Below are 27,431 nucleotides of genomic sequence, written 5' to 3' on the forward strand. Positions count from 1 at the left end.
CAACCTCACATTGTGCAATGTTTTGGCTCAAAGCCTTATTACGGTGAATGCGAAATGACAGTAACTCTGAGGCTAGATTTCAGACTGTCGGCTTTAATTTGAGTGTATTTTCAGCTGTATTGGATAAACATTTAAAAAACTCCAGCTTTTTTGTACTTGCCCCCCCTCCCCCGTCCCTCCTCCCTCCTCCCTCCTCCCTCCTCCCTCCTCCACTTTACAGGTGCCAAAAGTATTTGGACAGATAAACACTGCCTTCAGTAAAGAAGTAATTTGTATTACGTTGCCAAAAACTTATGTGTGATGAGTAAAAGTGAGCAACCCATAAACACTACCAGGCTTTTGATAAATTCATGTCAGGTTCTCTTTCCAACTTTTTTGCATTTCAATGTATCTCCAAGAGACTTGGCTTGAGGACAGGCTCCAGGACAGGCTGGATTAAATGGTTGGGCTAAATTAATGCAGGTAAACATTGATCTGAGGTATCAAAGCAGCTTTGAATCATCATCACCAGGGTTATATGATGATTCCTGACCCTCCTCATCACCCCCTGATCTTCCTCATCATCTTACCTGCAACATAAGCTGAAGATTGTCATAAAACAGCCGATGTACCCTTAGAGGTAAATTGGAAAGTTCCAAATAATACAAACTCAAAGCTGAAAATCAAAAATGAAACCAAATGAGAAGGATACAACAAATAACAACATGACCAGTAACTTGCCACTTACTATGTATTTCATCCATTCCCCATGAGACACAAAGATAAAACACTATAAAACAATTTAAGTTATTGCACCCGCCAAATCAACAATTCAATGTTATGTCCATCTGAAATGAAATTACAGTCCTCAGGCAGCCTGTTGTTTTTGTAAGAAAACTTTCTTTCTTTCTTTCTTTTTTTTCTTTCTTTCTTTCTTTCTTTCCTCCTTTGTTCAAGCACAGTAACTGTGGTAAAAGATTTTCTTGGACATGAAGACCACCAGGGATCCTCAAAATGCCCCAGCTTTTTAAAACCCTGCTCTAATACAGCTACGTATGCTGGCTGGTTTAGGTGAAATTCCTCCAAAGGTTAAAAGGTGTTATTTAAGCCTAACAGATTTTATTTCCTCCTCCTCTTATCCCCTTTTTCCCTCATGACTAAACTGCTAAGCTGTTCCTGGCCGCCATGTTGCTGCTAGCAGCTATAATTGTTTGTCTTGCTTTTTTACTCTCTCTGACCTCCAAAGTAGCTTGCCTGAAGCAAAGTAACAACATAATGCAGATTAATTTCACTACTCAGCTTACAATTGCACTGACACAACCCTCGCTTGCTTGTTAATCATATTAACAGTGGTTTACTTCACTGAAAAGCAAATATGCTGTTGCCATGGCTATTAGTATTAAGTCAGTTTTGCGGAGTCAGCTGTCACTTGTGTTGTTGGTTCCAACATTACAAAATGATAGCCGGCTGTAAGAATCTTCCCAACATTGCAGTGAAGGTATACTGCCATGGCTAGGGTAACTTTTAAGAAATATAAAAAAACAAGTTTTCAAAATGTAAACTATAACATGAATTGGAAGTGTTGAAATAGTACTCAAATTTCTCAGTGCCAAGGAAAAAATCTTAACCTCCAGAAATATGTGGTTGTTAATACAAAAATGTTTTTTCATGTGCAGTAAGGAACCACCGTTCACTCACTCTCTTTTACTCTCTCTCTTTCCTTCTCTCTCTCTCTCCCCCTCCTTCCTCCTTTCATCTCTCCTGTCCCAGAGCACGTTTAAGTTTAAGTCAGAGAGCGATATCCACTTAGCAGAGCATCATAAGCAGGTGTTGTATGACGGCAAGCTGGCCAGCTCCATCGCCTTCACCTATAACGCCAAGGCCACCGACGCCCAGCTATGCCTGGAGTCCTCACCTAAGGAAAATGCCTCCATCTTTGTGCACTCGCCCCACGCACTTATGCTACAGGTCAGTCACCAAAGACAGCTCCACCTCTCTCTACAGTACCGCAGATTCTGATTCATTCATTTCTGTTGAATTTCTGTAGAAATTTACACAATAAAGTGTTCAAATGTGCTGTATCATTATAAAGATGAACCTTGCCAGTCGTTTTTGTGTGTTGTGTGTGAATGCGTTTTATCTTTTCCCTACAGGATGTGAAAGCCACTGTGACTCACTCCATCCACAGTGCCATCCACTCCATCGGTGGGATCCAGGTGCTCTTTCCCCTCTTTGCTCAGCTGGACTACCACCAGCTGAACGACAGCCAGGTGGAGACCACTGTATGGTGAGTGTGGTAGAAGTAGAAGCGCTCTTACGTCAGAATTTTACTCCCTGGAAATGTGAGTAGATGTCTTATACAAGTAAAAGCGCAGGTCATAAAGTGAGCCCCAACATTTATTGAATTGCTGCTTTTGGAATTGTTGTGGCTTTGATTTAATTTTGTTCCTATTAACAAAAATCAAAGGCTGAAACGAGACTTGGGTGTGAAAACAGGTATGAAGCTGTTGCTGTTGTGACAGAACACTTTCATCTACGTATAAGAGGCTGTGTTTAACTGTGACAGATGGTGACAGATATTGCACACCCCGCTCATATGACTAAAAATTGAAGTACTTCAAAAATTGAAGTAATTCAAGTACAAGTTGCTTAAAAATCGCTCAAGTGAAATTACAGACTTTATAAAGCTGCACTAGGCAACATTTTTATGTAAAATAAACTTGTCCTATCAGCCTAAATCACAAAGTGGGGCTGCAACAGAGAAGAGCGTCCCATATTATATATTATAGCCTATATCCCCTCTAACTGAGACCCCGTAGATTCACTCTATTTGCCCAAAATACTATTATTATTAGGTGTTGGGTATAGTCACTGGCGTGAAATCTCAGTTTACAGGAAATGACAAATCGAAACTTAAGAGCAAAATACAAAACTTGTTTCTAAACAGCAGTGAGCGAGTGCTCCGTTGAACCTGCTTCAAAAAGATTTCCTTCACCACCTCCACCCCCACCAGCCACTAAGAAGAAGAAATTTACGTCCAAGGAGGGCTCAATGTGCTGATGTCACGTTACAAATGATTTCTGGGTATTGAAGTCCTCAGCATTCAGTGAAACCTCACGGCCAAAAATGCCTTGTGCAGCTTTAATGTACTGAAAAAACAAAATGTTACTCCTAAATACGCAGTTACAGACTCCAGAGTAGCTATAGAGATAGACTAGTGGCACTTCTGCCATCCACTAGTCTATCTCTGCCCAGGTCCCCTCTATTATCTCTCTGCTCCCTGGTTTAGACTTCTCTCATCCCCGTCATCTGGACTTGGCCAGTCCAAAGCCTCCCCACTGTGTCCTGGATGCAGCCGGAGCTCTGCTCTAATCCCGTCTTAGCTCAGCGACAGCGGCACGACTAGACAGACGCAGGAGTGGCCACACAGCAGCGCAAAACCCCTGATGTCCACAGCTTTCTGCCTCTGTAGTTTTCTCTCATCTCTCCTCTCTCTCGTTTTCTCTCTCTCTCTCTCTCTCTCTCTAGCATGTCTAGGTCTTTCCCGCACAGTCTGCCACTCTCCCTACCACTTGCTCTGTCCTTGCCATGCCTTTTAGACTGAGCGCTGCTAGAGGCTTAGCCTGCTGGGCTGAGGAGTTGCAAGCCTCTGCAACAGTAAACTCTATAAGACTGCTGTGGCTCTGCTGCATCTGCCCCCAACGGCACCTTCAATAGTGATTAAAAAAAAAAAAAAAAGTCAATCCTCTCAATAAACATCTTGGCTCATGTTGCTCTCAGTCATCCTGATTTCTACAAAGTGGTGATGTAACATCAGTCACTACTGCTCCGCCACATTGGAGAGAGGCTGTGCTTGTGGGAAAGGATCAGACAGAGACGAGACTGATCCAGGAACAGACAGAGTTGGGTGTCTCCCAGCGCTGTATGTGTCCTTCACCCTGGCTCAGGCCGCAGTAGTAGTGAGAAGTGAGAGGTGGTAGTGGTGATGGGGTGTGGGGTCAAATAAAACCAGACAGAGGAAGGGTATACATACATTCGATAGAGTGTGTGTGTGTGTGTGTGTGTGTGTGTATCTATGAGCGAGTCTGCAGAGGAGTGATTGCGTCCTTGTTAAGCGGAGTGGAGCCCACTAGAGGATGTGAGGGAAAGCCGATTAAGAAGTGTCAGTGAGTGCCACTGTCGCTCAGCCAAAGGCTTCAACTGAGAGTCCCTGCAACAAAGACAGAAATTGCCCTCAATGCAGTGGTCCCCCCCTCCCACCCCCCACCCAGACCCCGCTCTCCACTCCTCCCTAGAGGACACAGCTAGCAAACCGTTTCTTCTGAATTGAAGAGGGATGAAAGTGATGGGCTAGGGCTCCCAGCCGATTGCTGACATCTTCTGAAAATGACCTTGGTTTAGCCTTTTTTCGCTCTGCCACATTGTCTCTCCCTGCTGCTGCTGTTTATAGAGTAACTCCTTCACCACCTGACGAGTGTGTCCACAAAGGAATAGCGTGCCTGTGAATAGATGGGTATTTTAGCTCTGTGTGAGAGACTGTGTGCTCTTGTTTTGCAGTGCCACTCTCCTGGCCTTCCTGGTGGAGCTGCTGAAGAGCTCTGTCGCCATGCAGGAGCAGATGCTGGGGGGAAAGGGCTTTCTGGTGATTGGGTACCTACTGGAGAAGGTACAGTAGAGCCTCCGTAATATCACACCACAGTCTCCCAAATACAATGACATATCATATTTTCTCTGGAAGCTGTCATTTCCAAACGGCCAATTTAACCAATTTCATCTCAAAGGGTGCACTTTGAAGTCTTGTTTACTCTCTCGCTTTCAATAAAATGCTATCAGAGAGACTCCAGCATACTGTAGACCCATGTTCTGGGAACAAGTAGAGTCCACAGTGCATCATTTGGCCAGCGTTTAAACAGTGATTTGAAAAATGAATAGGTACAACTCTTCATTTCCTCATAGTGTGAGATGATGAATAGAAAAATGGTGTATTGTTGTGCAGAGTTTCCAGAAGTTTTTGACAAATTGAAAAAGCCATTTGGTATTGAAACTTCCTTTGTTTTCCCCACCATCAATCTGCACAGTATCTAGTCTGAACCCTCCAAGTCCTGTCAACACACTCTGATCTTCCATCGCCGGTAGCAGAGCCTGAGCCCTGAACATGTATCTTTGAAATGAACAGAGCTAGAGGAGGAACACCACAAGACTGTCTCTCTTCTCTTTCTCCCCCTTGTTTTCTCTCTCTTTCCGCATCAATCTTTATTTACCCATTTTGTGATGCAGATCTAGCAGCTTGCTGGCCTCCCCAGAGCGTTGGCTCTTTTGGAGCATTGAGAAATGACTCCACTTTGTCACTCAGTGACTTGCCTGCCTGCTGGCTGCAGCTGCTGTTAACTAACAGCCAGGCAGAGTCGGCACCTGAGAGCTGCCGTTTTTTTTTTTCTTGCTTCCTTCCCGCTGCCAGGTTTCTCACTTCCACATATCGCACCATCTGTTCTTGATCTGTTTATGCCACACCTTCCCTTCTCTCTCTCCCTCCATTTTTCCCTCTCCCCTGCCCTCACTCAGCCCCCACCTGGGCAGGGAACAGGTGCCAGACAGGAATGGTAATGGGTACTCATCAAAGTGAAATTCTCTGCCTCACTGCAAAGTCAAGCATCTATAACTTTCCCTGTTTCTTCATGTTTTTAGATTCACGGTTTGACAAAATGACTATGTAAATCAATGAATCAATCATCCATTTATCAGAATCAGGAGCTTTTTATTGGGTACTATGACATGAATAGTATCAACTACAGCAAGTAATAAGAGGACAGTACTCACTGGCCCTTACAGGACCTTACACTATGTATATTGCAAAACAGTTTGTGACATGCAGTAATGTAATACAATCAATATCAGTAAGCACAAATATACACTCATGTATTGGTCCGGCATGACGAGCATTATCTGACATGACTCTGTGCTTCTTCCTGCAGTCGTCACGTGTGCACATCACCAGGGCCGTACTGGAGCAGTTCCTGTCCTTTGCGAAGTATCTGGACGGTCTGACGCACGGGGCGCCACTGCTCAAGCAGCTGTGTGACCACATCCTGTTCAACGCTGCCATCTGGATCCACACCCCTGCCAAGGTGAGCCCAGCCAGGTAGCGTAGCTCTCAGCCCATGTAAGGCCAGGTGAGCGGGCTGTAGTGGATGCATATCGGGAGCTTTCAAACACTCGAGGCTTCAGTAGCGCTTTGCATCATGCAGGACTGTTCACAATAATATCTCGCTTCTTTAACGACTCAGTGAAATTAAAATCAGAGTTTAATTCCTGACATGTGACTAATTCAAAGGAAATATGGGTGGCAGTTGTGCATGTTGTAGAGTGTAGAGAGACAGTGTTAGTCAAATTCCCCATGGCAGTAACTGATTACAGAGTTTGTGTGGGTGGTAATAAAAAAAAAAGAAGCAGTGTTGAAATATGATGATTGAAGACAGGCAAATTTTCTACCCATACTTTCCTACTACTGCAAACTGATGTTGGTAATGAGCCAAAGGCAAAATTATGCTGATGCTGTTCCTAAAGTTGTCAAATTAATGAATATTTTCTAGTTTAGCCCCTTGCCGGTTTGTGCATAGGGGCCAACTGACATTGACTGCCAAACGTATCACATATGGCAAAATGGAGTCGAGTGCAGCACACTAACCCAACACTCTGGCTAGGTATATTCTGACATTTATTAGAGATTTCATGGCTGCAGAGTTGATTGCTTGCTTTCACTCTCCTGTGCTAAACCCAAAGAAGTTTTTTTTTAAATGTTCCAGAGTGATTTTTTTTTTTCCTTTTTATAATGACCCGTGAAAAAAGTGGATGAGGTATATCAAAGGAGCTGAGTTTGTGTGGCGAATACATTTGCCTCAGCAATGCTGCCGGTGGGGCTCTGCCATGAATAAATAAAAGGAGGAAATAAATACAGAAGTGTCTGGAGGCTGGCCTGTGACACTCCTCCAAAATGGAGCAGAGAGAGGGAGAAAAAAAAAAGAGAGAAACACAGCAGAGGTAATGAAGTGGGTTAGAACGCTTTTAGCTACATCGGCACAGAGAGCTACGCTGGCTTCTTCCCTTAGGACATGCCGCATAGTCCACATTTCCTCCGTCCCTTCCCTCAAACAGAGCTGGATACAGAGAGCAGGCAGTGTGAATGATGGGATCATGCAATGTGTATTAATTACATGGACCAACTGACCTTGTCCTTGCTAGCCATGTCCCACTAGACAAAACTGATTTTACGAGTGCATTCCACTTTTCCATTTTTGTGGAAATTGCATTACCAACAATGTGGTATTAAATTATTTTCAGCGTTTAATTTCAGCGGCCTCAAACCAAATCAAATCATCCTCACCACATTGCTGCCTTTCATCATGACTCACATTTGACTCGTTAATATCTTGTAATTTCTGACAAATGGCAAAAGGCCCTTGGTGTTTTGTGTTGGAATGACTGTGGTGGGAATAAGAATTCTTCTCAGGTCTGTTGCTAATTACAGAGGACATGCTAATCATCACTGAACAGAGTGGAGCTGGGACAATTATGAAGTAGAGTAATGTAGGGTCAGTGGAAGCGTGCCCGTCAATGCCATACACCTGCAAGGATGATAGGCTCAGCTGTTGCAGTCCAGCTCAGTAGAATATCTTGTTCAGTCTGGAAAGGTATAAGCGTTGGTTCAGCGCTGGATTATGCTGTCTGTGCTTTCTTTCATGTACTTAGGAGTATATTCACTGTGCACAAGTTGATAACATATGGATGTGTGTGTGTGTGTTTCCACTCCAGGTACAGCTCTCTCTGTACACGTACCTCTCTGCTGAGTTCATCGGCACGGCGACCATCTACACCACGATCCGTCGAGTGGGCACAGTGCTGCAGCTCATGCATACTCTCAAGTACTACTACTGGGCCATCAACCCTGCAGACTGCAGCGGCATCACGCCAAAGGGCCTCGGTGAGCACATTTAGCTCAAGTTTTATTTGCCTTTTTTGTAACGTATTTATCTCATTACATTGGATTTAGTTTTTCCGTTTTTTATGAACTATTTCCCGTCCATCTGAAGGCTCGTCCAGCCGAAGCTCAATCTTTTGGAAAGGAATGGATGGGGAGTGAGCCAATCACAATCACAATTGTGCACAGTCACAGCCTGCTATGAAAGTGTCTTCCTGAAATGGCAGCAGCTCCCCCACATCTGAAATGAGTCATCTCCACATGGAAGCTCTTGCCTGTCAACTGTTAGGACCGTGGCCATCACTGGAAATGACAGTGAGGCAGACACGCCACATCAATACTGTCATTCCCGGTAGGGGGCTTGGTGTGGGTGTTAGGGCTCTGAAACCTGGCCAGCGATATGAATGGCATCCTTGCTCTATGAAGCAACAGCACATCACCAAGCAGGCTGTGCCGGGAGTGAAAGTGTCCTTGAACTGTCGTTTCCTTTTTGCTCTCCATTCCTCTTTTCTGAAACAATCTATGTCTTGGTTTAGGGGACGTTTTATGTGGGTGCTGTGGGCTCAGTTTGTGCTGCGCTGAGGCTTGATAAATCTATTTCCTGCAAGTTGAAGTTTGTATCCTGACTACAATGGTGTAGCACTTATGATGTCATAAGAAATTATTTTTTAGATTATTATTATTATTATATTGTAGTAGTAGTAGTATTTGTTTTTAACTATTTGCCTAATTAACTGTTCATGTAACATATTACCCTCCATCAACACTGTTTACACTACTAATAATGTCTATAAGAAAGAAACATTACAATCGTTATTTAGTTTGAGAGCCTGTGCCAGAACTGGCTGAATACAGTAATATTTTAGCCTATATGCCACATCAAGGCACTGGGGCTGGGAGTCCTCATAATTGACTTCAGACAGGTTAGTGTATGTAATGACAGAGGCTAGGCTTAGGGTTACACATATCTGTAAGTTAGGTCCTTCCACAGCTCCCTCAATCTCACTTTCCCTCATTTTAATCCGTCCCTTATCCCTCCTTCTGACACTGTGCAAGGGAACTTTACAAGACTTAATAAGTGATGAAAGCTCAAACCTATCTAGAGCTCATGTTCTAGGACGGTGGGCTAAATTTAGCCTGGACATCAGAGGAACTTTTCCATGACTTTATTCTATCTTGTCTAAAGCCTTGGGCACTCTAGGTAGATTTTTTTTTTGTTGTTTCCACTGTTGAATAATAGATTCTGTTGTATAAATCACGTTAGGAAAATCTGTCTCTGTTTATCCTCTGCAGTATAGTGCTGTTTTGTGTAGGAGCATCGTAAGGACAACTAGCCATATCATTTGTTCAAAGTCAGGAAAACACAGCAAGATCTTGTGTAAGCCTTGGTTTTGTGTGTGTGTGTGTGTGTGAGAGAGAGAGAGGCGGGGGTGTCCTGTGTGTGTATGTTTGTGGGTCTGTGTCTTTGTGTGTGTGTTAGCTAGCTACAGTACATCCCCTCATAGCTAAGTGAAGTGGGATAATCAAAGTCACTGTAGCAATCTAGAGATGTGTTTTTGCCACAAGGGACCCAACAAAGCTACCTTTGACAAACTATGATCAGACACAGTGTGTGCTGCAGTGTATATGCACTGCAGTTCCTGCAATGTGTAACTATATCCCACTATACAGTCACAGTCCGCACAGTCACTATAACTAGGAAAATGTTAATGAGACGACTGTCAACATTGGTGGATTGAAATGCATGAAGCCTTTTTATGCAGATAGAGCTTCAGGACCGGTGGGTCATGTGAACATTAAAATGGGTCTCCAAATTATTCTGGAGAAACTGATACCAGATCTACTTTTTTGTTGCCTTATTCAGTGCCTTTCCCAATCCCTGGGGTAAAACTCTGTGTGCTTGTGGGTTAGCAATCTAAAACAGAAGACGTTTTGGATTGCAAAGAAATGCACATTTTAAAAATGTGGGTCGTTCCGGGAAAATGCTGGAGAACCGTTGCTCGACAGAACAGATAGAGCAGCTATTGCATGGCTGTGATGCAGAGTCCTGATGGAATGCTGGGCTACTGACACACACACACACACACACATACACAGTTACTCCATTAACAATGATATATTGTACAACAATTCATATTTGTTAACCAGCTGCCTCTGACAAGCCTTCTAGTTAAGCCTTCTCTAAATGTAGCCTTTTCAAACACAAATGTAAATATGTTGTTCATTGTCCTGGAATCCCAGGGAGATTTTAATAGGCTGAGAAAATGTCTGAGAGACGCCAGTGAAAACATATCTTGAAATGGATCACTTTCCTGCTGTAGGTAATTTTCAGAGTGGGTCTGTTTCCATTGATCTGAGCTTGATTTGGCAGGTCGGTTTTTCTCTCTGTCCTTCTACAGTGAGAAATGGCCAAACAAAGAGACAGACAAAGAGGGAGAGAGCCAAGCAGATAATGAAGTGTTCAATTATAGGAACACAGAGAGGACGTTTAAAACGGAGCTCCTCCAGCTAGTCACTCTGTTTCTGGAAGTGCCGCCTCTTTTTTTTTTTTCACAGGTCCTAATAGAGAGTGCCATCAAATTAAAGCCATGTATCATTCGCTTATACACAGAATCACTGCAGGCACTCGCACACAGATGCCCATTGCTCAACTTCTCACGGTCTCTGACATGTACCCGCAAGCCAACACATAATCTCTCTCTCTTTCTCCCCCTACCCCCCCATCTCTCTCTCTCTCTCTCTCTCTTTCTCTCTCTCTCTCCCTCTGCCCTGCCTTTGTTTTACCAAATAATGAGTAATGAGATGGGCAGCACAGCTGTTTGGCCAGTCACCGCGGTCAGTTCCAGCTGGCTCCATCTTATTTCCATTACAGGGGAAAACTTCAGTGATACCGAGACATAGAGGTGCTGCGGAGGAGTAGTCTGACCGAGGATTGTGTTTGATTGTATTTCTGTGTGCACCTTTCTTGCGCTGAATTAACCTCATGAAAGACACAAATTCTTGACTGCAGCCAGAGAAGGTTTTGAGCATGCACGCTCTCTTTCAACACGGCTCTGCTTCAGATTTAGACATTCACACCTGGGAACTCCAACTGGAGCCATTGGAGGTTAAGTGGTACACTGAAATAGTGTTGGAGAGAGAAGAGAGCATTATTCATTCACTTTTAATGCCTTGTTTTTCCCAGCATTTTAACCCTAGAACAGATCAGGCTGGCTAAGCGTTGTTACAAATATTAAAAAGTTGAGAAAAGGGCTGGGAACGTTTTTGTCACTGTGATAAAGATACTTATTGATCAAGCCTTACAGACGTTAGCAGAAAATGTAATCAGCCTTTTGTTATCTAAACACATTTATGGAGTGACAATGAAATTATTCTCATCCGTTTCAGCTTAATGGGCCAGTTTGCAGAAGTGTACAGGAAGCACCGTGCATGCCGTGGCTTTATTACCAACCATCATAAGCTGAAATAAGATTCCTGCATTAATCCCATGGACATAAATCATTTTTCAATAAACTCTTTCTCCTTCTGCCCTTGGGATGCAGGAAGTAAAGCAATCTGTGAATGAGAAACAAGAGCTGAGCGGAGCTGCTGAGCATAATTGGTTGTGAATAACTTGGATGCAGTGGCTGTGGTAATGATGCTCTTATCATCCCTTCCATGTCGGGCTGCGTCCCTGCACTGGGTTTCCCTCTCTCACTCTATTAATCAGTGTCGGCTGCAACGGCACTTAGCGTCCTCCTGCAACCTCAGGGAGCCTCAGCATTGATTACATTGATTGGCTGCTGGAGCTGCAGGACGGTCAGGTGTCTGCTAACGTTGTACCTGTCATCACGGCACTGTCCCCCATTTCATGTGAACATGTGTCCGGCCAAGGAAAGGGTTGGAGTTTATCAGTGCAGAGCAGAGAAGAAAGACATTGAGCAAAATGGCCCACTTCCCCAGAAAGGCCATTGCTGTTGTATTTGGCCCGGTTTCCAGCAGCTAATACCTGTGGAAGTGCAACAGAGTTTGTCAGTGTGTGTAGAACTGGCTGTGCAGGATGAATAAGAAATGAGTGAATGAATATATGACACCACTGCCAGGTTCCGCCATTAAAATGGGGCCTTTGTGCTACATTGAAATTACTGCTGATCCTAAGGGCATTCTTGTTTGTGTTGTTCTAATTGGTAATGTATGGCATATTCTGTATTTTTTGATGGGCCTGACTGAATAGCTCTGTGCTATATTGATCTGTTTGTGGCTGCAGCCCATTTGCGCGTTTAGTCGGCGTTCGTTCAAACACTTTTTGGTTAAAAACAACAAGGGAGGCCTGCATATCGGATAGGATCTGACGGTGTCAAAATTAATTCTTGTGTCTACCACACAGCCACAGCTGCATCTCTGTGATATGACAGCTAATCAATGTCCTTTGTAATGTGCCACATTCTGTCATTCGTCTTTATTTGCACAGCATATGTATACCTGCTGACAGTGTTTGGCCTGTCAGATGTTGAATGAGGTTTGTGACAGGGATGGATTACAATTTGAAGTTAACTTCAGAGTGCCGAAGTGACCTTGAGTAGGCAGAAGGCATTGTGGGTAGCCTTAATGAGATATTGGCCAGCGTGATGGGCAGGTGTGACCACGGTGATCTTGGGCTGGCTGCCTGGGCACGACGCTGCGGCCAGGATACCCAGCCTGCACACTGACCTTGGATGTGGCGTGAATGATGAGCTGAATGCCCTGAATTACTCCTCCTGAACTTGAAATGTGCTTTGCAAATAAAATATACTCTAATTATTGTTGGTACAAATTGTTCTGCTCTGTGTGTTTACAAAGTGGGAGATCTACTGTATCTGCTGTTATAATCGTGTCGACAGTTCTCGTCTGGGCTGTTGGTAAAACCAGGTGAAACTTTTGTTAAGCACATCCAAGGTGAATCCATTAAATCCAAGTGAAGCCGATGTGTAAAACTGAAGCTAAGAGAGAGAAGATAAGATAACAATCAAAACTCAAAGGTGGAGGACAAACAACATCCATGGGAGGTTCCAAATGTTTCATTATCAACCAAAAAGCATCAGAAAGGATAAGCCAGCATTACTTGATGTGGTTCAAAGAAATGTATGCCAAATCATTTGCCATGAGGTAGGCTTACACTTTTAATATCTAACATTCCTCACCTGGTACACCTGATTGGACCTACTCCTATCTCCAACTTGTAATACCCCTAAACTGAGGCTTACCAGAAAGAAAAATCCTGGAAAATACGCAAACAACAGGAGAACCTCTCATTTGGCTCAAACACTCTCTCATTCTCTCTCTCTCCCTCCCTCTGTCTCTCTCTCCTCTCCCACCACAGATGGACCGAGGCCTACCCAAAAAGAGATAATTTCTCTGCGGGCGTTCATGCTGCTCTTCCTCAAGCAGCTCATCCTGAAGGTATGTCCCACCTGTCTCCATCCCTCACAGCTGCCCACACACATTTTTCAGGAGCACACAAGGAAAACACTGACAAAGTCAACAACTCCTTCAAAAAGATCCCCGAAGCAGCGAGTGTTGTTTCTGTTGGTCTGCCTCTTAATCATTTTATTGCTATATTGCTTCCAAAACAATGGGAGGGGTATCAGAGTATTTTGGTGTTTGGAAACATGACATTCAATCTACTAGTTCAGGTTTATTAATATTGTTTTGTACAGCACAGTTTTAAGTCTCTGTGTTGCTGCCCGCATCCCAGCATGCCCCGTCTCTGCCGATAATTATCCTGCCACGTTCTGTAGCAGTTCTCTCCGGGGCATGGCAGAAATAAGGGGAATTTTAACAGTGGACAGAAAATAAGCTTTTGGAGTCTGGATGTCATCACCCAGCCGGGCTTCTTAGGCAAACAACGATTATCGGGCTCTTCAATCTGTTTCGTTGCAATCAATAATGGGGAATCTATGTTCTCATCAGAGGTGTTTCAATCCTACGTTCCATCTAAACACGACAATAAAAAGGGACGCACCGGAGGCCAAAACACCACATGTTCTCCCGGCGGTAATTTCTCACAAAAGCGCCACTTTTCGATTGTACCAGAATGAGAAAATTTGCCACGCACGGTGTACACCCGCATTCGGCAAACGCTGCCTACACTGTGATGCTTCTAGGTCAGGATATTGGCAGGCATACATTTGCACTCTGATGACCCTCCTGCAATCCGTTTCCCTTTGTACAGAATATTATTTTTACCTGTCTTTCTACTTTGGTATTCTTTCAGGACCGAGGTGTGAAGGAGGATGAGCTTCAGAGCATCCTGAACTATTTGTTAACAATGCATGAGGTAGGTTCTGCCTTCTGGTTCCAGGTGAATTCACATACTGTATTACTCCACGTTCTGTCGCTTTGGTGCACTAGCACTCAAGGTCGCATTTAATCTTTGAAGTTGCTGTTTCAACAGAGGTATCTTTCGCCTGTATTTTAAGCAAGCAGCCAGCTGAATGAGTCTTTTTGAATTTCCATTGTGCCTGTTGTTCCTTTGCGTGCTACAATAGCCAGCCATTGATACTGCACTGTTGTAAGGAATACCTTGGGCTCAGAGGTACGCCACAGCAGCTTCTGAGTACAAGATAAATACCTCAATTGTTTACGTCCCTGCTGCATTTGCAATTACAGATTCTGAGCAAAGTAAAAAAGAAAAATCCTTATTCTCTCTCTCTCTCTCTCTCTCTCTCTCTCTCTCTCTCTCTCTCTCTCTAACCCTTTGTCTCTCTCTGTCTCTCTCTCTCTGTCGCTCTCTCTGTCTCTAACCCTCTGTCTCTCTCTCTGTCCCTCTCTAACCCTTTGTCTCTCTTTTTCTGTCTCTCTCTCTCTCTCTCTCTCTCTGTCTCTCACTAACCCTTTGTCTCTCTCTGTCTCTCTCTCTCTGTCTCTCTCTAACCCTCTCTCTCTCTCTCTCTCTCTCTAACCCTCTGTCTCTCTCTTTCTGTCTCTCTCTAACCCTCTCTCTCTCTCTCTCTCTCTCTCTCTCTCTAACCCTCTGTCTCTCTCTCTCTGGCTCTCTCTAACCCTCTGTCTGTCTTTCTCTGTCCCCCTCTCTCTCTCTCTCTCTGTCTCTCTCTCTCTCTTTGTCCTTCTCTAACCCTCTCTCTCTCTCTCTCTCTCTCTGTCCCTCTCTAACCCTCTGTCTCTCTCTCTCTGCTGGTTTGTCTGCAGGATGAGAATCTGCATGATGTGTTGCAGCTGCTGGTGGCCCTCATGTCTGAGCACCCAGCCTCCATGATCCCTGCTTTCGACCAGAGAAATGGAATACGGTAAGCCCCTCAGGGGAAAAAACAATCCTTTTGCTGTTCAGGCACAAAATGAAGAGGTGATTTCACATAAACCTATGCACCTAACGCCTGTGCTGTTGCTGTGTGCCTACGTGATCCACCCATGAATAATTCATATGTTCGGAAAGAAAAAAGAATCTGCATGGGAAAAGTAACAATATTAACATGTTTATTTCATAATATGACATGGATGATCAAACAAACCCCCGTGTGATCTATGAAATATAAATGCGCACGATCTACCGTTTCTGCTTGTGAGTTCTGAGGAATTCATAGTGGAAAGTGTGCTGCTTTCATTAGGACATTCATATAACGCTAATGTGAATTCACTCTGAAGGAAAGAGGCTGTCAGCTAACCAGAGCAAGGCCTTTTCATCAACAGGACTATACTTTATTCTGTCAAGATTGTGTGCTATTGCCAGCTTTTGCGGTTTGTGTCTATTTCAGGGTAATCTACAAGCTCTTGGCCTCTAAGAGTGAAAGCATTCGAGTACAGTCCCTCAAAGTCCTTGGCTACTTCCTCAAGCATTTGGGCCATAAGTAAGTAACCCGTTCCATTGACTGTGCAGTAGAACTGTAATTATACACCCTAATTCAGCGCTTTTCAAAACTGATTTGCAAGAAGATTAATGGATCCTCAGGTGTTCTGAAAAAAAGGTGTATAATGGTGTTGTTTTGCCATTCCAAACCTTTCCGAGTGCCTCCAATGTACAGTATAGCAGAATAACTAAAGCACTACAGGCTAGTAGGTTACTAACCGAAACATCATAAATCAAGTCTTACATTCAGAGAAGTGATTCATCTGTTACTGCCACTTCTTTGAAAAAGTGTACAATTAGAGGAGCCAGAAACTCTTGACTGGATGCCAGTCTTGCAAATTAGGCTGCAGTTCTTTGTAGAACACCTGAATTCCTGGCTGTGTGCCCTACAACCATTACTTCAGATAAGAGAAGGGTGGAAGAGGTCCAAGTTACTGTCCCACAGAGTGAAATAAATTAATAAACCTCCCAGCAGGACGTCAGGATAGACTTTATATGCTGCACAGTGGAGAGATAGGAGAGAGTGCCGTGGGGCGGAGTGGCTGTATTTCACAATCCAGAATGGAAAGATGGATGGGGAAAGAAGAGGAGGATGCGCTGTGCTGGAGATGGAGATGGAGATGGAGGGGCATCAAGTGTTGTGGTGTTACCGGGGGCTGCTGAATAGGGAGAGAGGGCAGGTGTAAGCCCAGCCACTCCATGGTAGACTGCCTTGAGCTCAAATGAAAGGCCTGGATCCTCAAGGGACATCTGTGCTTCACCCCTCATTTTAAAAGCTTTCTTAAATATTAAAGCACTGGCCTACTTCTCTATGAGCTCTAGTGTAGCTCATACAGAATTTAAAAAGGTTCCTCTGTGCCTTGTTGAGGTTTAGGATTAGTTTTTGATGATTGAATTTGTAACACTACGTCTTATATTGTTAGTGCCATCTGGTTTGATAAGTGAAGAAGTCAATGATCTATAATTAAAGATTAGTTGTACTAGTTAATATTTCTACTTTATGGGGCAATGATGTAGAAAAGAACTGGAAAAAGCAGAAGAGAGCGAGGGCAAAATATATGACATGAACCAGGCTCAAACTTCTGATGTTGCTAGCACAATAATCATTAACTCAAAGAGTATGAGAAGCTGAGACAATATAAATGACATATTAAGCTTTATATTTCATAAATAGACTGTGAGAGAAACGTGAGAACTCTGTAGTCTTGCCACAAAATTTCCTCCCAACGATGATATCTCCTTATTTCTCTCACAGCAGGGATATTAAATATTTCTCGTGTCTCACCTTTTCTCACCAAATGACATAACTGCATTTTCCATATTCAAAATGATGTGCCTTGATTTTCACATTTGTCTTAGTTGATGATTTAAAGTAAGTGTGTTTGTCTGGAGCTAGACTCATGAAAGCGTTTTAGAACAAAGCGAGGCCTCCTCCCTCTGCCTCACTGATGGAGCAGACTTGTATGAACTCCACCTTGGTTATGAATCATCACTCTGCCCTTTTCTCACCCATTTCCATATTTATACCTTTTAGAGAGAAACTCCACTCTCCAGTGTCCAATTTGCCAGCCTCTGCAAAATACAAAAATTGTCGACTTGTTAGGAAAGTCCCAACTCGCCTTGAGGCAGTGGCAGTGGAGTGGAGCCGCTTTGGCTTAGCATTGTGACAGCAATCCTTATGCTGTTTGCAGAAGTAGTTTGTCACTGTTAAACCCATTCACCTATGGTATGCCTCTGCTGTATCGTGGAGCCATTCCTAGTGACAGGGCAACTTCGTTATCCTACACACCTTCAACGAAATTTCCCCAATTTATGACAGCAGGCAGTTCCTGACACTTGTCTCCAGAGCCCAGCTCTCTGTGGGGAGGCATAGGGAGGCAAGCTGACGGCATTCACTGATCCTTTCAGTGGCTTAGGGAGCTCTAAACAAGCCACTTTACCATTATGCTTGTGTGTGTGTATTTGTGTGTGTGTGTTTATCCACAGGAGAAAGGTGGAGATCATGCACACACACAGCCTCTTCACTCTCCTGGGAGAGAGGCTCATGCTGCACACCAACACTGTGACGGTGACGACCTACAACACTCTGTACGAGGTAACAAAACATTTCCCTTGTCAAACGTCGCGACATCATTGCACCATTGGTCTCTGTATACAGACTATGTGATTGGATCTTCTTCTCTCCTCTCTCCGCACCAGATTCTCACAGAGCAGGTGTGCACACAGGTGGTTCACAAACCCCATCCTGAGCCTGACTCCACAGTCAAGATTCAGAACCCAAGTAAGTTTGTTTCGTGGCGTATAGTGTCACTCTGTCTGCAAGTCATTTAGTCTCATATTCAGTCTTCAAATCTTATTTTTCTCAAAATGAGAAAAAATATGTGAATGGGGTGAGATAACTCCACTTGTTTCCAATGCAGTTTCACTTGTCTCAGGAGTTTTCTAGAAATTAAGAATCAGAATAAGACAGATCACTGCACTACTATCAAGAAAATGACACTCGATTCTACAAAATTCTTGAAACAAGTTGGATTTGCACTGGAAACAAGTGAAATTATCCAACCCCACTTGCAGATTTTTTCACTTGTTTTAAGAAAATTTGGATTTTAGGACTAAATAACAGACTAATTGACTTCTTAAGATGGAGATTTTTTGCATTGTAACTTATCAAGTTGTGTAGTAATTTTGATATTTGTGCGTGTGTGTGATATCAGTGATTCTCAAGGTGGTGGCCACCTTATTGAAGAGCTCCTCCCCCAGCACAGAGCTGATGGAGGTTCGCCGGCTCTTCCTGTCCGACATGATCAAACTGTTCAGCAACAGCCGCGAGAACAGACGGTGAGTGGAACTCGTCCCGCCTCTTACTCACCCACTGCATCAATTATCTAACTGATTAATGTATCAAAGAAAAGGCGAAAAAAAGAGACATTTTTTCCCCTTGTTGTTCCATGTTTAATGGGCTCATTTTGATGCTAAATCATCCTTAGATGCACAACATGTTCTCAAGAGCAGATGTTTCTGTGACAGTTTTTGACAGTTGCTCATTCCTGCTCTCTTTTCCACTCTCTCTCACACACACACATAGACACGCACACACACACACGCACACACACACACACACTCTCTCGATGACATATTGCAATTAAATTATAGGTCTTTGGAAACCACTGACCTAAATCAGCAACACAATTAGCCTAAAATTAATAAGTACAAAATACTTTGTTCAAGTCAACTTGTTCAATAAAAAAGTGTATTAGAGCCAAACACTTACCAGGTTTTCACTTTCTGCCACTCTAATATCTTGGCTGTCACATTGTATTGCAAGACACCGTTGCCAAAAAAATAATGAAACAATCTGCTGTAGAGTCTTATCACTTGATTTTTCAAAATGATTAAAAAAAAAAAAGTAAAATAACATTGGTGTGCCATTTTGACATATAAAGAAAATGTTGACACACAACAGCAAAAATAATGGGTCTATCAAGTGTTAAGATAGCAGTTTGAGTGATGGGACTGGAGAGCAGTTAATGAGTTATTTTTGATTGGTATCTGTGATGTCAAAACTTCAAATTAAAAGCGCACTTTGTTGCACTACTTATTAATGAGAAAAGGAGTCATTTTACCACCAACACTGATTAGAAATGGTATAATTAAACTTGCTAAAGACGAGAAGATCAAAGCTTACTTAATGTACTTCACCTGTTATTATCTGAATGATGAAATGTGTCGATTGAAGTTGTTAATTGGGCGGTGATGTGCGTACTGCAGGTGTCTGCTCCAGTGCTCTGTATGGCAGGACTGGATGTTTTCTCTGGGCTACATCAACCCCAAGAACTCTGAGGAGCAGAAGATCACTGAGATGGTGTACAACATCTTCCGTATCCTGCTGTACCATGCCATCAAGTACGAGTGGGGAGGGTGGCGCGTGTGGGTGGACACACTCTCTATAGCCCACTCCAAGGTGAATATTAAGCTCTACCGTACAACAAAGCCCTTGTTGTGCCTTAGTGGGAGAGGAAACACTGACCTCTACTGTTGAGGAAGAAAACTTAACCCATTCCTTCTCTTGTTAACAGTGCTTTACAGTGGTTTTTGTCATAAATATGTTGCTAACTTTGATAGTAACATTGTATTTTATCCATAGGTGACATATGAGGCGCATAAGGAGTACCTGGCGAAGATGTATGAGGAGTACCAGCGGCAGGAGGAGGAAAACATTAAGAAGGGGAAGAAGGGTTTGGTCAGCACCATCTCTGGTCTGTCTGCCCAGGCCTCGGGCATCAAGGGCGGCATTGAGATCAGGGAAATTGATGACAATTCCCAGACACCTGAGAGCGAGGCGGACTACGAGAGCGCGGACTCACGCAACCTGCTGGCCGAGGGGAAAGGGCCTGAGGAGTCGCTCGGGGGAACCGAGGGGACGGTGGACGGGGTCAGGGTCGAAGTTCATGACCTCCTGGTGGACATCAAGGCCGAAAAGGTGGAGGCTACAGAGGTAAAGTTGGACGATTTGGACTTGTCCTCAGAAACTCTGGGAGTGTCTGAGAATGGAGCGCTGGTAGAGGTGGACTCTCTGTTGGACAATGTTTACTGCGCTGCCGTGGAACAACTCAACAGCAACGTCAACAGTGTGTTGTTGCCAAAGGCCAGCATGGAGGTCAAAAATGCAGGCCCTCTGATTACGCTAGATGATGACAAGGACAGTATCCCTAACAGCAACAACTTCCTGTTTGGCAAGGTGGCGGGCAGCATGGAGGACAAGCTTCTGCCTGACCTGAGTCCGGCTGAGCCTCTGGTCCTGCCCAGCCCAGAGCCTCAAGTCCACACCAGCGCCAGCGATGACCTGGGCCTTCTAGCTCACATGACAGGCAGCTCTGAGCTGGGATCCTTACCCAGTATCCTAGAGAAGGAGGAGTTTAAACTGCAGCCAGCCATGGGGGACATCAGCTCTATGGCTGGGCTCGGGGCTGAAGCCTCTTCCAAAGGCCCAGAGGTCACTGAGGGCGCAGCTGCAGCGGCATCTGAAGGAGACCCATCGGCTGCTAAGACTGGAAGTGCAGCAGATGCAGCCAGCACCACTTCTGACACAGAAAGGTCAGACGATGGCAAAGACAAAGAGATGAAGAAGATTCTGACGACAACCACCACACAGGTTAGTCTGAGCAGTCGGCGTGTTTGATCTGTGGTTCTCATTTCAGTACACTGAACTGTTCTCATTTCAGCCTGTAATATAACTTTTATGGATTAATTTAGAATGACAAAGGCATTCAGCCTCATGTAACCAATAGTAGAGGTTCCCTGACTTCGCCACAGTCAAAATGACCTGAAAGCTCTTAGCCGGAGGCAACTGCAATAGTAGATGATCATGAATGCCAAAGTATAGCAGAGCCAGGGTCAAAGAGTGGGAGTAGAGAGGGGGGGGGTAGGGTGAGAGGCATAGCCATTTGCCATTGTCAGGATATGTTGGCCTTTACTGAACAGTTCTATAATAACAGCACCCACAGGGCTCATTCCCTTCCCCAACACTGCCTGTAATGGGGACAAGACGGCCTGGTGCACATCAGGCAACACTCCACCGAGACTCAAGAAACTGGGCTGCTGGAATACTTGGCTGAGCCAACAGGAGGGCAGAAATAGAGAAAGCATTATTCTGTAACAATCACCCGGGATTTGTTCATTCCTCTCCTCCTCTCATACGTGCTGTGCTCTTTCTCAGAGGTCAGGCTCTTTCACCTAGATTGGGTCACTGATGGAGTGCCAGTGGGAGGCAGAGTTTATTTTTAAACTCCTCTCTGCTGTTGCGTAATTGCTCATGTTCAATTCATCGGCGCTGCTTTTTAAATATGCTTTTTTGCAGTCCTTTGCTGACTCATTCATCTTGATTTTTTCGGACTTATATTCGGCATGCCCTATTTTGTTTTGACTCACAGGAAGTGTTTATCAGAAGACTCAGTTGATCTGGCAGTTGAGGATCCTCATTTACAGAGCAGCACTGTACCACAGCATCATTTTCACTAGTTTTCACTAGTGCACTATCAATCTTGACAGAGATTTCTGAGAAGTAGACCATGATTGGCAGCTATGTGTATCGTGATAGACAGTAATGTGACGTCCAATTCGTTCTGCTGCAGTGTTTTAGTTACTGACTGATTGCTCTCTCCTCAGAGTCTGCATGGACGCCTAGCCAGTCAGATGGAGAGGGACCTGCGTGTGGATCTGGGCTTCAGGGGGATGCCCATGACAGAGGAACAGCGGCGGCAGTTCAGCCCCGGCCCACGCACCACCATGTTCCGCATCCCAGAGTTCAAATGGTCGCCCATGCACCAGAGACTGCTCACTGACCTGCTGTTCGCCCTGGAGACTGACGTCCATGTCTGGAGGAGGTGTGTGAAGTGTTGTGTGTGTGCTTGAGAGAGAAAGGGAAAGAGAGGGAGGGTTGGCATAGTGCTTGTACTGGCAGTCAGATCGTCCCTTTAGATTAGAGCGAACATATAATTTTACTGCAGTTTTTAGACCTATATTGAATCTGGCTTTTGTCCTATATGTGTCTTAATTTCCCGCACAGTACAACTGCCCTATGGTTAACACAGTGTGAAACGTGACCGCATGATCAAATGAATAATAATCCTGTTTTCTGCCCCCCTTCCCCTGCAGCCACTCCACCAAATCCGTCATGGACTTTGTGAATAGTAATGAGAACATTATTTTCGTCCACAACACCATCCACCTCATCTCGCAAATGGTAGACAACATCATTATCGCCTGTGGAGGGATCTTGCCCCTGCTCTCAGCGGCCACCTCTCCTTCTGTGAGTGCGCTGCATGTCTACACTGTGGGGGAACAATGCCATCTAGTGGTGATTTATTACGACTGCTTGGTCTAGGGTCGCCTGCAGTCTACTTTATGGACCTTGGGGAAATAAGACTTGTTTGTGTTTATCGATTGGCGCCACCTTTATTTGCTCAGCTTCATTGCGCTACACTTAATGCTGATGACATTATTTTGGCCAGATTTCTTTGTTTGTAATTAGCTTCCCTGTGTTTCATTTATGTCTGCCGTGGATTGTTATTGATCTAATTATGTGATTTAATCTGCAGCCTTGATTTGAACTTGATTTTAATAATCTCCTTTTGTTTGTTTTTGTCTGTGCATGTCTAGAGTGCCAAGGTTAGTATTTATGCTGTAAGTTTTTGTTTTTGCCTCTATATTTATTCTAGAAAATAAACATTTTGCACGAAATACACCCAAGTATTGCTATTGAAAACTCTCTCCGTCTCCTAACAACACAAAGAAAAGGAGTGCTAGCAACCAAAAGCAGGTGATAAAGACTGATGAAGGGGCTCCGGTCTCTGACAAAATGACAGCTGGGGTGGAGGTGGATAGTTAATCGGACTCAGTACCAAACACACACCAATTTCTGCAGCTTGCTTTGAGTGTCACCTCTGCTTCCTCAGAGATCAGACTCTACTCAACCTCACTTAAACGTAATTCCCCATGCCGCCTCACTCTTCCTGACCTGTTGTTTAGGGACTGTCTGCCCTGAATTCAACAGCATCCTCGCACTGTGTTAAAGTGCCACTATATCCATATCCTATTGCATGTTCTTGTTTATCACTACTAAGGATGAGAGAGAATGTGGGACAGATGGTGTCGGATACGAGCACTTTCCCTCTATGTGACTGTTTTCTTCCCGGTTGCTTGTGCAAGACGGAGTTGGAGAACATCGAGGCAACGCAGGGCATGTCCTCAGAGACGGCCATCACTTTCCTGTCCCGTCTCATGGCTATGGTGGACGTGTTGGTGTTCGCCAGCTCCCTGAACTTCAGCGAGATCGAAGCCGAGAAGAACATGTCCTCGGGTGGCCTCATGCGTCAGTGCCTCAGACTTGGTAAGTGCTTGAGTGTGTGTGTGTGTGTGTGCATGTGGGGAGGGTCGGGGTGTGGGGTGTGGGGTGAGGATGGGGGTGAGTGGGTGGGGCAGGGGTGTGGGAGAATTAGCTTCATGTGGAGTTTAGGGAGCTAAGCTGCATATATTGCCGGTCGCATAGGAAAATGGATGAATCAGAAAATGTCATGACAATATCCTCATTTGACACCTAATTCCAGTAATCCTTGGAAATCCTGGATTTGATCAGCAAAGCTAATTAATTTTAGAGTCCAGTGTTTAATTATGTACTAAATTGCTTCTTTGATGGAGACTGCACATGCTTGTGCTGCAATCTCCACCAGACAGAAATGACGGGATTGTCTTTTGGAATTCATAACAAGCAGGGAGAGAGTCATTCGCAGTGCAATCAGGTACTCCTTGCAAATGCTAGCTTTTTGTGTCTGTCATTGGTGTGACTCATAGGACTCCATAGGGTCTCCAGACACACACACACACCCACACACACACAGACAACCACACACTAGAGGGGTGTGTGTGTGTGTGTGTGTGTGTGTGTGTGTTTCTGTGTGTACATGCTACAGGTTTGTCAAATTACATTTGAATGCAATGTACATTATTACTTAATTTGGTGGATTTACTGAAAGCATTCATCTGTGTGTGTGTCTGTGTCTTTGTCTGTGTGTTTGAGAGAGAATGAGTGTGTCTGCATGTGTGTGTGCCTGTGGGTCTGTGTGTGCATCCCTGTGTTTGCTGGATTGTGTTGACTCCCAAGTTGTGCTCTGGGGGGATGGGAAATAGCCTTCAGCCTTCGGAGTGTCCTTGTTGCGAACGCACAATCTCTCCTCATCACTGGCTTCAGTGTGAAATCAGTCTGGCTGCTGATTTTACCCCCCACTCTCTGTCCTGGCAGTCTGGGACAAATAGTCATCAGAGATAACTGATTAGTTTAAAAGAGGCCATGCATGTTATCAACATTTAATTTCCATTTAACTCTGAAATGAAAGGGTAATTGTGGCGTGTGTGTGTGTGTGTGTGTGTCTCTCTGTGCGTGTGTGTGTGTGTGTGTGGTCGTGCAGTGTGCTGTGTGGCTGTGAGAAACTGTCTGGAGTGCAGGCAGAGACAGAGAGACAGGGGAGCCAAGTCATCCATTCCCAACAGCAAGTCTCAGGAAATCCTGCATAGTGCTGTGGCTTCCAGCAAGGTCAGTGTGGTGTGCCACCTCTCTCACCTGTCCACCATCCCAGAACTGTGGTTTCTGTGGCCTTATACTTGCAAATCTACACAAGGTATCTTAGAGTGACAGTGAAATCAGTTTTTCTCATAACTTAGCTCAAGCCTGTCATGTGACCCGACTAGCGAGGCTAAATCAGCTCTCCTATTCTTAGAAGCGTTTTGTTTACATCCTGTCATACTAAATCGGTCTTTCCCAGCGGTTAACTATAACCCCAAAATTCTGGTTGCAATGGTATATTTGCATGTTTTCCTAAGATGTAAAAACATGTCAAAAGAAAGTGAAAATAGCAAAAGCAGTGAGCAGCGATGAAGCCTGTATTATTGAGCGTTGACTGAACAGAATGGCATGTACTGTTGTGCTGTCTTTCTGCTTTAGACAGCCATAGAGAATGTCCCCAGTAACCTCTCTCCCATCAAGGACCCTGATCGCCTCCTGCAGGATGTGGACATCAATCGCCTGCGCGCTGTGGTGTTCCGCGATGTGGTGAGTGGGGACTCTGTGTGTGTGTTTGTGTCTGTGCACGCATGTGTCGTTTGTCACAAAGGCTTGCCTGCAGGTAGAGAGGATGAAAATAGGATTTGTTTTTTGGCAGACAAACAGGTGTGCAGTGGGAGACGCTTCAATCAACAGGGGAAGCACTGAAGGTGCCCTTGTTGACTGAAGTGCTGTTTGTTGAACACGAGCCCACAACCCCTGATTCTGGATGGATGTGTGGCTGTCACTGTGGGGGACGCTAAAGCAAATATTAGAAATCAGAGAGAATCATGACAGTACTTTGAATGTGCTGGATTTTCATACTGTCTTCAGGCTGTATTTACTGTCACAGAACCATTTCAGGCAGCAGTAGTGGGTTGCTGTGAGCTGAGATCTTCTAAACAGAGTGTGGTGTAACAGTATTGTGATTCTTCTCTGTAGGATGACAGCAAGCAAGCCCAGTTCCTGGCTTTAGCTGTGGTGTACTTCATCTCTGTCCTCATGGTCTCCAAGTACCGGGACATCTTGGAGCCCCAGCGTGAGACTGCCAGGATAAGCAACCAATTGGGCCGCAGCATGCGTCAGGAGATCAACTCACCGACCAGCACAGGTGTTACGGCTTTTTTCCTTAACCTCTTGTACTTCTCTTCTTCCTCCTTTCCTAACCTTAGCTTGGGATGATTCTCTCTCGTCTGATCTAACTGCACTGAAGTGCCCTTCCTCCATTCTGATACACTGCCACCTGCCAGCTTGAGCTGGGAGCTCATACAGTAAAAAAGCTGGGAGAGCCTGCCTGCACTCCACTGGCTTACCTATGATTTATTCATGTGCTCCGCTAATTGCACCGCACTGAATTAAATGTGGAAGCAAACGGGGGCTGGAGATGGCAGTTGCGAAAGTTGAATAGGCATCACTGTTCTCTGTAATATGAAAGGTAGTGTATGCCTCAAGTCATAAATCATACATTAAGTCACAAGAAAGGAAATCAGTGGGTGCCTACAAAGGGTTTGCCAAACGCTTGCTGCAGTGCCACCTTGCTATTATGGGATGCATGAGTGAGCATACTTTATCAGCTTCCATTCAGACAAAAGGTGAGCGGAATGAAAGAAACAGAGGGAGAGGAGAGGAGAGAGGCCAGAAGGAATATGAAAGTGCAGAGATTGGAAGACAGAGAATGAAGAAAGAGGGTGGGAGAGAAGATGAGGAGTGAGAAGTTTAGAGTGAGAGATGGAAAAGCAGCAGCATGCTGGCCTACTACTGTGGGTTTTTGGGGCAGTGGAGCCAGGCCTGCTATTTTCAGCCCCATCTGTCAGTGCCCATTAGGCAAGCAATCCACCAGAGGAGAATGGGATCATAGAGGTTGCTGGGAGGAGAGAGGCACACTGCCGCCTTCATAAATTTCACCAGAAAATGGGGGAATTTTCCAGACGGCATGTGGCAGACGATTGTCTGTGATGGACCAGGAAGCCAGTCGTCTTGCGGGCTAAATCAGGCCCTGCTGACCTCGTTAGGGGGCATGTGATGAATATTAATATGTTGGCCTTGCATCTAGGTAACCACTGGGTCAGGATGAACCAGAATCAGGAGCCTGGGACTGGGAAGGCACGACTGCAGCTAGCTAGCAGAACCAACAAGCATTTTATTGGGTCAAGTTGGTCCCTCAAGTAAACAAGTATTATACGCATATTGTCTTGCAATGATTTATCACCGACCATTTCCACTATAGCCAATGCATTTTCACCGTATGAGGATACTGGATGACTCAGGTTTTAATAAGCTTCTTTGCATCTCAGAAATATAAAGGTAGATATTATGTACTAGAATAATAGAGCAGCTATCTGAGCCCACCGTCACTGTTTCATCAAAGCAGTTAGATAGGTATGACTCCCATGGCTTTAGACAGGAGGAAGCTGAGACAAAGGATTAGTGTTTTATTAGCATAGAAAGAGAATGAGCAGGCAGTAACAGAAAGATAATCTCACCAGGGGATCAGAGCTTCTGGAGAGAGATCTAAGATGCGGAGCTGGCACAGGTCTTTGTTCACATGCCAAATACACTTT

General features: G+C 44.6%; 1 protein-coding gene across 8 annotated transcripts in view; it reads left to right on the forward strand.

Annotated features, from left to right (window-relative positions):
- The window catches only part of nbeab (neurobeachin b), a 209,622-nt gene that overhangs the window by 70,865 nt on the left and 111,326 nt on the right, over window positions 1-27,431 (forward strand). For 4 of the 8 annotated variants that reach the window (XM_078284006.1, XM_078284008.1, XM_078284012.1 and 1 more), the window contains exons 9-28: window positions 1,750-1,947; window positions 2,133-2,266; window positions 4,537-4,645; window positions 5,952-6,104; window positions 7,789-7,957; window positions 13,293-13,372; window positions 14,187-14,249; window positions 15,122-15,219; window positions 15,685-15,777; window positions 17,763-17,871; window positions 17,976-18,057; window positions 18,491-18,614; window positions 19,545-19,737; window positions 19,921-20,928; window positions 21,942-22,159; window positions 22,431-22,584; window positions 23,484-23,664; window positions 24,740-24,864; window positions 25,273-25,380; window positions 25,813-25,981. In XM_078284006.1, coding sequence (XP_078140132.1) covers window positions 1,750-1,947; window positions 2,133-2,266; window positions 4,537-4,645; window positions 5,952-6,104; window positions 7,789-7,957; window positions 13,293-13,372; window positions 14,187-14,249; window positions 15,122-15,219; window positions 15,685-15,777; window positions 17,763-17,871; window positions 17,976-18,057; window positions 18,491-18,614; window positions 19,545-19,737; window positions 19,921-20,928; window positions 21,942-22,159; window positions 22,431-22,584; window positions 23,484-23,664; window positions 24,740-24,864; window positions 25,273-25,380; window positions 25,813-25,981 — 3,568 coding nt within the window. Of the gene's footprint in view, window positions 1-1,749; window positions 1,948-2,132; window positions 2,267-4,536; window positions 4,646-5,951; window positions 6,105-7,788; window positions 7,958-13,292; window positions 13,373-14,186; window positions 14,250-15,121; window positions 15,220-15,684; window positions 15,778-17,762; window positions 17,872-17,975; window positions 18,058-18,490; window positions 18,615-19,544; window positions 19,738-19,920; window positions 20,929-21,941; window positions 22,160-22,430; window positions 22,585-22,934; window positions 22,944-23,483; window positions 23,665-24,739; window positions 24,871-25,272; window positions 25,381-25,812; window positions 25,982-27,431 lie in introns of all 8 variants that reach the window. The other 4 variants (XM_078284013.1, XM_078284011.1, XM_078284010.1 and 1 more) reach the window with 3 other exon arrangements.

The sequence above is a fragment of the Centroberyx gerrardi genome, chromosome 6 (assembly GCF_048128805.1).
Source record: "Centroberyx gerrardi isolate f3 chromosome 6, fCenGer3.hap1.cur.20231027, whole genome shotgun sequence".
Taxonomy (NCBI): Eukaryota; Metazoa; Chordata; class Actinopteri; order Beryciformes; family Berycidae; genus Centroberyx; species Centroberyx gerrardi.